Source organism: Gordionus sp. m RMFG-2023, chromosome 1 (assembly GCF_954871325.1).
Source record: "Gordionus sp. m RMFG-2023 chromosome 1, tfGorSpeb1-WG-v2, whole genome shotgun sequence".
Classification (NCBI taxonomy): Eukaryota; Metazoa; Nematomorpha; class Gordioida; order Chordodea; family Parachordodidae; genus Gordionus; species Gordionus sp. m RMFG-2023.
Window position 1 is genome coordinate 12,287,190 of NC_088775.1, and position 13,885 is coordinate 12,301,074.

General features: G+C 28.5%; 1 protein-coding gene across 1 annotated transcript in view; it reads right to left on the reverse strand.

The window, feature by feature from the left end:
• The window catches only part of LOC135931675 (E3 ubiquitin-protein ligase UBR4-like), a 79,082-nt gene that overhangs the window by 49,482 nt on the left and 15,715 nt on the right, over positions 1–13,885 (reverse strand). The window contains exons 14-22 of the mRNA XM_065468941.1: positions 13,671–13,836; positions 3,270–3,667; positions 2,929–3,025; positions 2,724–2,841; positions 2,232–2,449; positions 1,409–1,699; positions 1,091–1,213; positions 452–583; positions 6–97 (exon numbers count right to left, since the gene is read on the reverse strand). Coding sequence (XP_065325013.1) covers positions 6–97; positions 452–583; positions 1,091–1,213; positions 1,409–1,699; positions 2,232–2,449; positions 2,724–2,841; positions 2,929–3,025; positions 3,270–3,667; positions 13,671–13,836 — 1,635 coding nt within the window. The remainder of the gene's footprint in view (positions 1–5; positions 98–451; positions 584–1,090; positions 1,214–1,408; positions 1,700–2,231; positions 2,450–2,723; positions 2,842–2,928; positions 3,026–3,269; positions 3,668–13,670; positions 13,837–13,885) is intronic.

Genomic DNA, 13,885 nt, shown 5'->3' on the forward strand with positions numbered 1-13,885 from the left:
TTTACTTTATCGCGTAGTGCAACATTTTGATAAGGTTCAAAAGAAGATGTATAAATTTCTTGTAAGTTTTGCAATTTCGTAATCTTTCTTTGTCAAACTATAAAAAAAACAATATAGTATATTTATTTTAAAACAAAAATTGATACGAACTATAAAAAAGGGGATCGAGAAGTAAAAGCTTAAGAAATTGGATAGGCAGATTTCTCTCAAAATCTGCTGACGAAGGTAGAATCCTTCGTAGTGATCATCTGTAATCGAAGGATTTTTTATGCATGAAAATAACAAAAGATTTACATATAAAATGGCAATTGATTGGGTAAAATTTGATCAAAAACCTTTCTTCTTTAAAAAAAAAATTTAAACTCTTTGCTCCAAAAATTTTTTAAAAAGAAGGAAATTTTTTTTAAAGAAAAAATATTTCAAATTGAAAGAGATACATTTATTTATATACTTGTTTTTCGTCTTTGAGTTCGTCCAAATTGATAATCAATTTACACATGAAACTGTCAATTAAGAACATATGTTTAAGCATTGGCAAATGACACATGACTTGTTCTGAAGCGTGTACCAATTCGAAAAAACACTTCATTTTTTCCCCCCAGATAAAAAAAAAAAAAAATTAGTTAAGGTTTAGGTTATATGAGATTTTATAATATACAAGGTTTAAAACTATCTTTAAAAACAAAATGTCATTTTTTTGAAATAATTTTAATTTGTCAAAGAAGTTTCGATTAAATACATCTTTTTTTTATAACCCCCTATATACAACGCTGTATTTTTTTCTTATTAAATTTTTGTTATATCTTTCTTTCCTTCCTTCCGAAATAACGAAAAGTAAAAAAATATATATTTAAATGTAGGGTTTAGGTAAAGATAGGAAATTTCACTAATTGACAATTGTTAAGTATAATTTATTTTATTCGTTAAAAGTGAAATTGCCACCTTTTCCGTATAAATAAATCTAGGATGATCACTGATTGATCTAAGACTTGGACGCATAAGTTTATGAGCTCTCTAATTTAGAAGAAGCATATAATTTAAATTATAATAAAGGTTGTGAGTGTTATTTTTAAAAAATCTGATAGCTTACTTGATATGACAAGACGTTGATCATGAAACTTAAATAATCTTCTAGATATTTGTGATTACGCACTATTTTCGCCAACATAATGTTACATTTCAAAAGAGATATTCCTTGTTTGGACATATAGCACTTTTTGGGGTATTATTTTGGGGTGATTTTTTGGGTTCAAATAAATATATATTATGTATTAATAAAAATATTTTTATATACAATCTTTAGAATAATCCCAGTTATATCATGTATCATTATTTTTCTTTCATTCTTTCTTTTTTTTCTTTACTTTCTTTGTCTTATAATAGTATTTATGAATATATATATACAAACCTTAACCCAAGAGAGATAGGGAGAGCTTTTGATATCTAGCCTATTGGCCCAGCGTAACAAAGTCATGAAATATCCTTTTCCGCCTTCGTACTCGAGATTATCAGACTTTTCGTAGTAAGAAACTAGAATATCGTTTTTATCATCTTGCTCCGTTAGTATCGATTGAGATTGTTTGAACTTCGATGTTTCGTGGGGCATGTTTGCTATTTTAGCGATCATTTCCTTTGAGGGTGGTAAATTTCCCAGCACTCTCCAAAGAAGGGTCATCATATATTCGAGATCGCAAGCGATCTAGGGAAAAGAATATAAGGAGAATTACATCTTTGATGTTAAAATGCCTTTATATAACGAATAATATGTTTAGTCGAATTATGTGCAAATATAATCCAGGAGTTTTAAACTTGAACTAAAAACATAATGGTTCATGTTGAGGACATTTTTTTAAAAAAAGGTTCTTGTTCTAGTTTTTTTAAAAAGAAAAAATTGAGGGTTTCCAACCTTTGGTTCTTTTATTTGACGCGGTCCCAGTGGGTTCTCAATCCCAAACATTTAATATAAATATTTTTATACTCCTCGCGAATACTATTAAGTTTCAAAAATTATTTTCTTTTAAAGGTGTAAAATGATATAATTTCACGTTTGAAATGAAGCTTGATAAAATGCTATATAAATTATTTGAAACTTCCGTTAGAACATTTTCTTATACAAATGATTTCCGGTTTCGGTTCCTAGCTATTTAAAAGAAAGGAGTTCTGGTTTTGGTGTCAAACTCTAGAACTGAACCATCTGGAAATATTATAACAGGAATATTTATATCAATCACCTTATAAAATAGAAAAGATTGTTTCGTGTCGTTCCCTTCCTTGTATATTATATCGTAATGCGCACCGATATCCAGCAGCTTAACAAAGGAACAGTAAAACGCGTTATAATCCAGGGCGGTAACCAAGAATTTTGCTGCTAGAGAATCCAATTTAGGCTGCCCATTTATGTCATAAACTTCGTGACTCTGGAGCGTGAAGTATCTAGGATCTGTTGTTTCTAAGTGTTATTGGGGGGGGGGGGGGGGTAAAAATGAGATTAGTTCCCTCCATCTTTTAAATGTTTTCGTCAAAAACATTATTAAAAATCATTTTTTTAAAAAATATTTTCGAATTGCTACAATAGTAAAAGTTAACAGCCTTGTTCGTAGCCTAAAAAATGATGTTAAAAGAATCAATGTATTCCTCTTTTGGGTTCGGTCACTTGTATTGGTTAAGATCAAAAGTATCGACAGATATATTTTGCTCTCAACGATATTATATAATGATCTTACCTTCTTTGATACCCAACAGTGCCTTGTGATTTTCCAATCTTTCTTGAAGCTCTTTATCGAATAAAAAAATGGAAGCAATCTCGGTTCGAACCTCACGTATATTCATAAGCATTTTGATCTATAAACACATGCAAAAATAAAATTATTAATTAAATTCCTTGTCCCCCCCCCCTTTTTTAAAATAAAGATTTAAATTTTTATAAACTTGATTCATTAAATATTCCGGCATTTGGTAGAAATTATACATGAGATATTCGAATATAAGACAAATTCGCGTTATGAGTATGATATGGACTGGTTTACTAAATTGTGTTAGGTAAAAAAAACATTTTTTAAATAATTTTATAATAAAATATAATTATTAAAATATAATAAATTATTGTCACTAATTTCTAAGGGAACAGTGAGGAAGGGGAAATTCGGACACCATATTATTTTGATATTACATTTATTTATTTTCAAAAGATAAATAATTATATAGCTACAAAACTAAAAATAATAATGAATTTTTAAAGATAATAAAATATTTATCAATCAATATGAAACCCCGGGTCTGAATTGTGTTGACTAAGGTCTATTATCAAATCACGGACGGCAGAAAATATTATTCCCTTATCGGAAAGCGTGGGTAAGGCATGGAACAAATACATTAAAAAGAGTAGATTGGCAATATTTATATCTTCTTGCAAGGTTTTTTCGTCAAATTCGATATCAGTAAAGCTAACAATCATTTGAATTCGGGCCAGGAAGGATTGCCAACAATTGATTATAAGACTTTTGAAAAAATTTTCCTCACTTTCTGGAGACTGATCAATTTTTTTGTAAAAGGAAATGAGAGTACAGAACGTGGGAGCCAAATAATAAGAGGGTAAGAGGAGAGGCCAAGACGTGATCGTGTTTTGGGCTTCGGACCATTCTACACCCCACGAGGATAAATATTCCACCTTTGAATATAAAATTGATTTTCAAAATATTTATTTATTTGGAGATTTAATTGTAAAAAGAACATAATTAAAAATAAATAAATAAATAAAATATTTTTTTTATGGTTATGATTGCAACATTAATTGATATCAGATTAGATTTACATATTGTAAATAGATTTACCAGAGACCTGCAGAGGTACCATTTGTATGGCCGGCCCGGCTCGGATTTTTTTTCAAAATTATTTTCAGCCCGGCCCGGGTTTTTTTTTAAAAAATTTCAGGCACGGCCTGGATTTTTTTTAAATATGTTTTTTTTATTTTTATAGCTAATAATGGCGATTTCAAATATTTGATTTTAAAACATAAGGCCCGGCCCGAATATTTTTCAGGTCCGGCCCGGCCCGTGTACCCAGGCTGGGCCGGGCTTAGGGCCGGGCCTGCAGGTCTCTGAGATATACGTTGCTAGGTTCATTGGGGGATGCTGCGTTTGAAAAATATATTACAACACACGATCTTTAAAAAATTTATCGCTTATGGTTTTATGGCCCTCAAAATTGCTTAAAATGAAATATATTTCTCGAATTTTCGCTAGGATAATAGAGGCCGAAGGGGAGATTGGTTTTTTTGTCTTCCTCGAATGGTATATGATAACTACACAGAAGGCAACGATAAAAAAATTTAATTTCTTTTATTTAATTTAATTTATTAACAAATATATATCTATCTATTTGACATATTTCTATCCTATATATACATTTTTTATATTATAGTTATTTACATATACAAAAATTTAAGAAAATAAAGAATTTATTTTAAGGTTAAAGAAAAAGAATTTATTTTAAGGTTTTTATTTTTACATATAACAAAGTAAAAAAAGAAAAAATAACGAATTAAGAAAATAAAATTTTGTTTATTTTCATTTATTTTTTTAATATTTTTAGTTAATCTGGACTTCTTTTCATTCTCTTTGTTATTACCTAGAAGTAATATAAGTTTTTTTGAGATTTTGGCTCTACCTTTTTTATTTATTTTTGATAATATGATCTTTTTATAAGGCGAAGATGTAAATATTTCAGATTTTTTCCTTCATTTGTTGTCTATATTTATCACAATTTCAGGAAGTGGTTATATATTCTCAATATCAAATAAATTATCTTGTTTCAGTGTAGATTTATTTTTTAGCCTATACAGAGACATTATTGATTAATATAAGTTACCACCATCCGCAATATATAATATGGATGAAAGTGGGTTAACAACTGTTCAAAATCCTAGTAAAATAATAGCTCAGAGAGGTCAAAAGCAAGTTGCAGCTATGACATCTGCTGAGAGAGGAACCCTTTTAACATTAGCTCTCGCTATTAATGCTGTAGGAAATACCATCCCGCCAATGTTTATTTTCCCAAGGAAAAAATTCTTTGATCATTTTATAAGAGATAGACCTAATGGTTGTATAGGTTGCTCAAATGGGTCAGGTTGGATGCAAGAAGCAGAATTTATGGATTACTTAGAACACTTCGCTGATCATGTGAGGCCACTACCTGAAAGGCCTTTTTATTGCTTCTAGACAATCATCCAATCTCTTGGTGCCATAGATTTTTGCTTAAAATCTGGTATTATCTTACTCTCCTTACCTCCACACACCACTCATAAAATGCAACCCCTTGACATGTGCTTTTTGGGCCATTAAAAAAATATTATAATAACTCTGTAGGCTACTGGATGCGCAGCAATCCAAATAAATTATTTAGTATTTATGACATTCCAAAAATAGCAAGAGATATATTACCTCTAGCCCTAACTATTAAAAATATTATTAAATCATTTGAGCTAACAGGCATATATCCTTATAATTCTGATATATTTGAAGAAATTGATTATTTACCCATAATTTTTAAAGACAATAGTCAGACATCAATCGAAATATCAACATCAGAACCCCCTGTAAATTTAGAAAATAATACCTTACTGGCCTCATAGCCACAAGAGGCTACAACTTCTCTAAATTATAATGATATAAGTCAATACAAACAAGATAATTTATTTGATATTGAGAATATATATCCACTTCCCGAAATTGTGAGAAATATAGATAACAAAAGAAGGAAAAAATCTGAAATATTTACATCTTCGCCTTATAAAAAGATCCTATTAACAAAAATAAATAAAAAAAAGTAGAGCCAAAATCTCAAAAAAACTTATATTACCTCTGGGTAATAACAAAGAGGATGAAAAGAAGTCCAGATTAACTAAAAATATTAAAAAAAATAAATGAAAATATTTGCATTTTATGTCACAAAAAATATTAAAAAAATTATGAAAAGGAAGATTGGTACCAATGCATGGGTTGTATTGGATGGGCACAAGGAAGTTGTGCCAAATTTGATAATTTTTTTATGTGCAATAAATGTAATTAAATACTTATCTTTCACTATGTTTATGATTAAAAAAAAATTTTTTTTACAATTTTCTTTTTACAATTTTTTTTTCTCCAAAATAAATTTCCTAAATTTTGCTAAAATTTTCTTTATATAGTTATTGATTATGAATTACCAATAAAATCAAATGTGTTATAGTCTCTAGTCTTACTGGATTACTGATTTAAAAATTTTAAATTTATTTAGACCTCTATTTCATGAGTATCCCAACTATCACAATGTGTGTTCCAACGTACACAGAGTCTGTCATGGTTAGGACAAAAAAAAATTTTTTTTAATTCAATTTCCTAAAAAAATATAATCATCATAAAATATATATTAATTATTTCAAATAGCCTATACTTTTGAGATTCAGAAGATGTTTTAATTATTCAGATTAGTCTATTAATATTACAATTATTAAGGTTTGAACGAAAAATGTCCCAACCATCCCAGGTCTCCCCCATCCGAACGAAGAAAAAATCAAAGCTATTACAAACATGCCAGAACCGACATCAAAAGAGGAATTAGCAACATTTTTAGGCATGGCTAGTTATTACAGAAAATTTTTGTGTAACTTGCAGATTCAGCAGATCCGTTATATAAAATAGTCAACAAAGAAAAATGGGTATGGGAAGATGCACATCAGAAGAGTTTTCATAATTAATGTTGATTAGTAGTCCGCCAACTCTAAATTCTTACAACCCTAATTTACCAAAGGAATTGCAACTGGCGCTTCGAAAAAAGGTTTAGGTGCCATATTATTTCACATTGAAGGTGACGGTAAAGAGAAACCTACATTTGTGTCAAGAACTTTGTTGAAAGCAGAAACAAATTATACGAATACTGAAAGAGATGCATTATCTATAATATACGCGGTGAAGAAATTTCAAGAATACTTAATTGGGACAAAATTACTATAATTAAAGATCATAAACCACTCATATATATATTTTCAGAAGCACTAAAAGAAAATACTTCCATATCGATGCGTTTACAAAAGTAGAATTTGGCGATGGTAACTCACGATTATACAATAATGCATCGGGGATTGCTTATCGAGATTACCATAGACAAATGCAGAAAACATGATAAAAAATATAGATAGTGAAAAACTTGATAAATTATGGGATATACCAATAAATTTCAAAAGAATAGTTAAAATTGTCCTAGTTTGTAAGATATTTCTTTGTTCATATGAATATTTTTATAATATCAATCATTAGTGATTGACATTTTATGATTATATTTTTTTTGTAAAATGAATATTCATTCATTATTAATTTTTCGCTTTATTTTTAATTTGATGAAATTAATAAAATAAAAATATTTTTGAAGTCTTTTATTAATTTTATATTTAGTGTCTTTTCTTATTAATTTAATATTTAGTATTAAAGTCTTTTCTTATTAATTTAATATTTAGTTATAAGTTGAGTCTTGTTTCTTTTTACGAATTTTATGAAATAAGTTGTTTTTTTCGTACAAATTGAAAGTACTTTAATTATTGAAAGCAAGTTTAAGTTTATTATAATTTGTTACTTACTAATTTTTGTTAGTGTTAACCGTATTCCCAGGATCCGAAATCCAGGATTAATAAAAGGTAAAAACCAAAATTTTTTTTTATAAATATTTTAAATTTTTGGAACACAACGCAAGTACTATCCATAAATATTTTTGATTAATTAGTTTTAAAATTTGGTAGGATAAAATTCTAGATTAATTAGGTTGTATAAAGTAAAAGCAAATTTTTTTAATATTTTGAAAATTTTTTTTAACACGGCAAATATACAGTAATATAAATTTTTAAGATAATGAGATGGGCTTTATGCTTAATTTTGACGTTGAGCCTAGCCTGTTTAATAAATTTCCGGAGTATCTGAGTATTATTTATCAAATGTTATATAAAAGTGATAAAATTGATTTAAATAATTCGTTAGTGACAATATTATTATTATTGGTCCTAATATATGGATTATTTATTTTAGTAAAATTTTTACTAAAGAAATGTATTGATTTGAAAAAAGGTACTGTGGTGTCAGATAATTTTTATATTCAAGAATGTGTGGAGAGATCAGTGGTGGTCCTCCAAGAATTAAAAGAAATTAAAGAATCAAAGAGGTATATAGTGATATATATAAATTGATTAATATGAGGTGATAAAAAACAATTTGGTGATAAAATTGTTTCAAATGGAAAAAGTTTTTTACCAAAAACTGTTGGGGAAATGATTTGTAATCGGTGTGGTTACAAAGGTCATTATTCCAAAAATTACATTGTAAAAGAAGAGAATTTTAAAATGGGTTTCCCATTACAAAAATCTAATGTAGAAAATTTAAACGTGAGGAAAATTTCAGGCCTAGATATAAATAAAGTTGATTCATTGCAATCAAATCAGGATGGGTCTCGTTTATGTTTTAAGTGTAAAAAAACGGGACATATAGCTATAAATTGTGACTTACACTGACTATATGATAGCAAATGTAATCATATAGCAGTTAAAATACCGCGAAATAAAAATTGTATGCTTAATTATAGTTATAATCTGAATAAAAAAGTTTATTATGATTTTAAATGGGAAAAATATCCTAGGGGTATTATAAAATATCCAAATTAAAAGGATGTTAAAAATTTTAAGTGGGAAAAATATCCTAGGGATATTATAAAAAAATATAGCAATATTAATATAGAACCACTAAATTCCGAGTTGAATTTATGTTCAGATGTGAATTCTAATGAAACTGATGTTTCAGATGGAATAAATATTGATCAGTCAATTAAAACACATGAGATTTTAATGACTGAGAGATTAGTTGAACCGTCCTTGTCCGAGAGTTACCGTAGGAATTGACTCGAGGGACATTGACATGTTGTTCGACACTGGTGCAAGCATTTTTATAATGTCTTGTGAAAATTTTTATAAATATTGGCCTAATGGCTTGATTATAAAGGAAAATATGTGTTTAAAACAATTCGATGATTCGAAAATTTAAGTTTTGGGTAAAACTCAATGGGATGCCGTTTTCCCTGATACTACCATAAGTTTAGATTTATGGATAGTAAAAAAAAAAGGTGGAAACTATTATGGGGTGGGATTGAATTACAACAATTGGATCCTATAATAATTATTGGAATTTTTTTATTATCGATAGCGAATGGGCTAAAGATAATACTGAAAGAAAATTAATCGCCTATAGCATCCGAAATGAACTTCAAAAAAGAGAGATGTCTAAATTATTGAATGATGTCGTTAATAATAATTTTATTGAATATCCCAAAAAGGTAAGAGTAGAATCAAATAACTCTAATATAAATATTGAAATTGATAAAAGTCAATTGATAAATTGTGAAACCATTGAATTAAATAAAATTAATAGTGCTATACCTATTTTAGTTAAAAAATTTAATATAATTTTTGAAGAAAAGTTAGGACGTTTAAATGATTATCAAGTAGATGTTAACTTAAAGAGGGTTTTCACCCATCTTTTTGGTTTGCCGTAGAGTTCCTTTTGAGTGGAAAAAGGAAATTAATGAAGGATTAGATCAATGGGTTAAAGATGGCATCATTATTCCAATTGATTAGTGAGTGGGCCACCCCATTAGTTCCTGTTAAAAAATCAAACGGAAAGTTAAGGCTATGTGCTGATTTCCGTGTAACCCTAAATAGATGGGTAGTGGAGGTAAAGTATCCATTGCTAATAATTGAGGAAATTTTGGCCAATTTAAAAGGTGCCAAATTTTTTTCCATAGTTGATTTTTCTTCTGCTTATTTGCAATTACCTTTGAAAGAAAAAATTCAAAAATTGTTTACAATAACGACTCCTAAAGGTTTATTTGCCTTTTGCAGGTTACCATATGGATTAAGTGTGTCAGAGCCGATATTTCAGCGTACTATGGCATCAGTTTTCCAAGGCCTTGAAGGAGTTTATTACTATATGGATGATGTGTTGGTTACTGGTATAACACCAGAAAAACATAATCAACGTTTGGAAGAGGTTTTCAAGCGAATTCGTGATAAAGGTCTAAGGGCCAGTAAAGAAAAAAGTGTCCTAGGAGTAACAGAAGTTACCTACTTAAGACATCAAATAAAAGGAATGGAGGTGAAACCTCTTGAGAAAAATCTAAAAATATAACAAATATGAATCCGCCAAACAATAAAGCGGAGTTGCAATCATTTTTGGGTATGATAAATTATTATCATCGTTTTGTGGAGAATTTTGCAAAAGTGGCATCTCCATTGTATGACTTATTAAAAAAGGGTGTTCATTTTAAGTGAAAAATTAAACAACAAAAAGCCTTTTAAATTTTAAAAGAAAAAATTGGTGAGGAACCGATTTTAGTTTGTTTTAACAATGATTTAGAAATAATATTAGCTGTTGATGCATCTAACAAAGGTGTCGGTGGTGCGTTATTATATTTAATAGAAGGTTTAGAGAGGCCCATTATATTTTTCTCGCGAGTTTTTCGTGAGGTGGAGACCCGGTATTCTGTTATTGAACAGGAGGCTTTAGCGGTCATTTTTGGTTTAACCAAGTGTAGGGAATATCTTATTGGGAAAAAATTTGTGATTTTTCCCGATCACAAGCCGTTAATCCATCTATTTAAGAAGGATAATAGAGTTAATGCTATCGCCCCGGCTACAACGTTGGTTGTTGTTGGTGGGCAACGTGGAAATTAGATATCGTCGAGGCAAAGAAAATTGTTTGCCAGATATTTTATCTAGGTTGGGATCCAGTGAAGAAGATCTTGACTTTAACAAAAATATAACAGTGAATAAAGAAAAAGCATTGATTTGTCCTTTATCACATATGTTAAAGGGTGGTCCTACTAATTGGGAGGACCTTAAATTCAATACTTTAAAAGATAAAGAATTGAATCGATTCAAATTATTTTTAACCGGGAAAAACCCCTAGAGGAATAATTGTAAATTGTATAAAAAAATTGATAAAATGACTGTTTATGATGATAAAAAGGAAAGATTTGTGGATAAATAATTATAATATGTTATATTATTTATTAAAATAACGGTCATAAAGTGTATACCACGGATGATAAAATGACTATTTTTATTGTTTATAAAAAAAAAAAGATTTGAAAGGGATAAATACAATATGTTTTATTAAAATAACGGTCATTGATAAAAGAGGAAAAACTAAGTTTTGTATTTGTTTATGGGACAAAAGGGGGGGGGGAAGATTTGAAATGGATAAATAATTACAATATGTCATATTATTTATTTGTATAGAAAAAGTGTTTTTGAGATTAAAATTAATAATATTTTTTTAACCATGTTTGAAATTGATAAATAAGTATAATATGTTAAAGTATTTATTTGGGCATAAAAGGTGTTAATTTAAAATAAAATTAATTAATATTTTATTTTCTTTTGAAAATATTCTGTTAATTTAAATAAAATTTTTCTATCATATTATTAATTAATTAATTAATGGAAACGCAATCACAACTGATAAGCTTTAAAAACCATTTTGTCCAAATAACTATCATTCCGAAAGATATGGGAATGAGATTCGATACGTGAAATTCCTTGGAAGGAATGACGCATTTGAACAATGTTACCGAAATTCGTAAAAGAAGATGTTTCAAGTGCAATTCCGAGGAGCATTTGATTCAACAGTGTCCTTCCAGTTTGACGTATCACAAAAAGAGTAAGAAATATGATAATAACAATAAAAATTTTATTAAAAATTGGTCGATGAAGATGAATCAAGGAAATAAGATGGGACGTATAATGGGCAAAAGAAAGACAGGTATCATGATTAAAAAAAAGAACGAGATATGAATAAGCACGATGAAAGAAATGATATATCAAACAATAATACTCGAGGATCAACCCAAGCTATGGATCAAGAATATAATGACTACCTTTCTCCCATAGATCAAAGGCGTGGGAGAATTTGATGCTCAGTGGCAGAGATGAGGAACCCGGAACATCGAATATTAAGAATAAAGAAATTTGTAAATTTTTGTTGTTATTAACATTTTTCTTACTCTTTTTGTGATACGTCAAACCGGAAGGACATCGTTGAATCAAATGCTCATCGGAATTGCACAAACATCTTCTTTTACGAATTTCGGTAACATTGTTCAAATGTGTCATTCCTTCCAAGGAATTGCACGTATCGAATCTCATTCCCATATCTTTCGGAATGATAGTTATTTGGACAAAAAGCTTTTTAAAGCTTATCAGTTGTGATTGCGTTTCCATTATTTAATGATATGATAGAAGAATTTTATTTAAATTAACAGAATATTTTCAAAAGAAAAAAAAATATTAATTAATTTTATTTTAAATTAACACCTTTTATACCCAAATAAATACTTAAACATATTGTATATCTTACAAACTAGGACACTAATGACAGAGTTAATGGAAATAATTGATATTGGGAATGATCAAATACTAACAGCAAACTATCAACAAACGATGATTCAAGAAACGATGATCCAACTGACAAACAAACTCACGCATTACTAGCAAATGAATACTAGAGCAATAGATAGGATGATCAACTGATGAAGTCAAGAGAGGGAAAACTTTTAAAAAAAGAGGGAAGTGTTAAATATAAAATTAAAGATTATTTGAATATAAATTTTGTAAATTGTTTAACCTTAAAACAAAATTTTATTTTCTTAATTTGTTAAAAAAAAATTTTTACTTTGTTATATGTAAAAACCTTAAAATAAATTCTTTATTTTCTTAAATTTTGTATATGTAAATAATCATAGTATAAAAAATGTATATATAGGATAGAAATTTGTCAAATACATATACATATATTTGTTAATAAATTAAATAAAAGAAATGAAATTTTTTATCGTTGCCTTCTATGTAGTTTTCATTCTAATGTTGTATAGTTTTTTTCTCCATCCGCAGTTTCTAATGTAGAAGGAAACCCCAGCCCTTATTGAATATCTATCTTATCTTATCAAAGTATTAATTTGTTTGCACGTATTTTACTGAATTTTCGTTAGAAAGGATGATAGGCATTGAACTCGTTAACCGCTTTACGCAAATTATGAGTAAAATATATTTTAAAAAAAACAATTGAACATCGTGAAATAGACAAATAGCTATTCGAAATTCTACCGCGCTTATATGAAATCCTAAGACTTTTAACAGATTGTGGGTAGAAATATTTCATCCAAAAAAAGGAGACCCCAAAGAACGTTTTTTGTCTCAAGCAGCAAATATCTCATATAAAATAAGTTCTGAGTTTGATTTATTGCTTTTTTTAAACAAATTCATCATTCAAAAAGCTCAAGTCATAATGTAACTTCCTGTTTGATTTTCTGTTAAAAAGAATTCAAATGGAATAATAAAATATTCGTATTTGATTCTCGAATATCGAATTATCCGATTCATTTGAAAATAGAATACAAGTATATGAATATTCAATTTGTATAAGTTGTTTACTACACCGTACAATAAATCGCTTTACCGTTTATCTAATGCCCAGACCTGGAAAAATGAGTTACATAGGGGAGGAATTCGAAACTTTATTTCGGGAAGAACTATAAAAATTTAGAAAATCATTCTTTTCTTTAAAAAAATACACATAGTAAATGATAAAAAGGGGGAATCAAACTTTTTCCACTTGCGAAAATATATCCGCGTTTATGAGGCAGATAAACGTATTCGATAAACTAGCCATAAGACTTTTTAATTCGGGCCCGGTTTCGAAAAACGATTGGCTAGAGGCATTGGCAAAAAGTTGGGTCATCGTTCGTTTTGTATAGTTGGGAACACTTTGTCTTGAGAAGAAAAATAAAATTAGTTAAATTTTGATTGTGATGAGTGAGT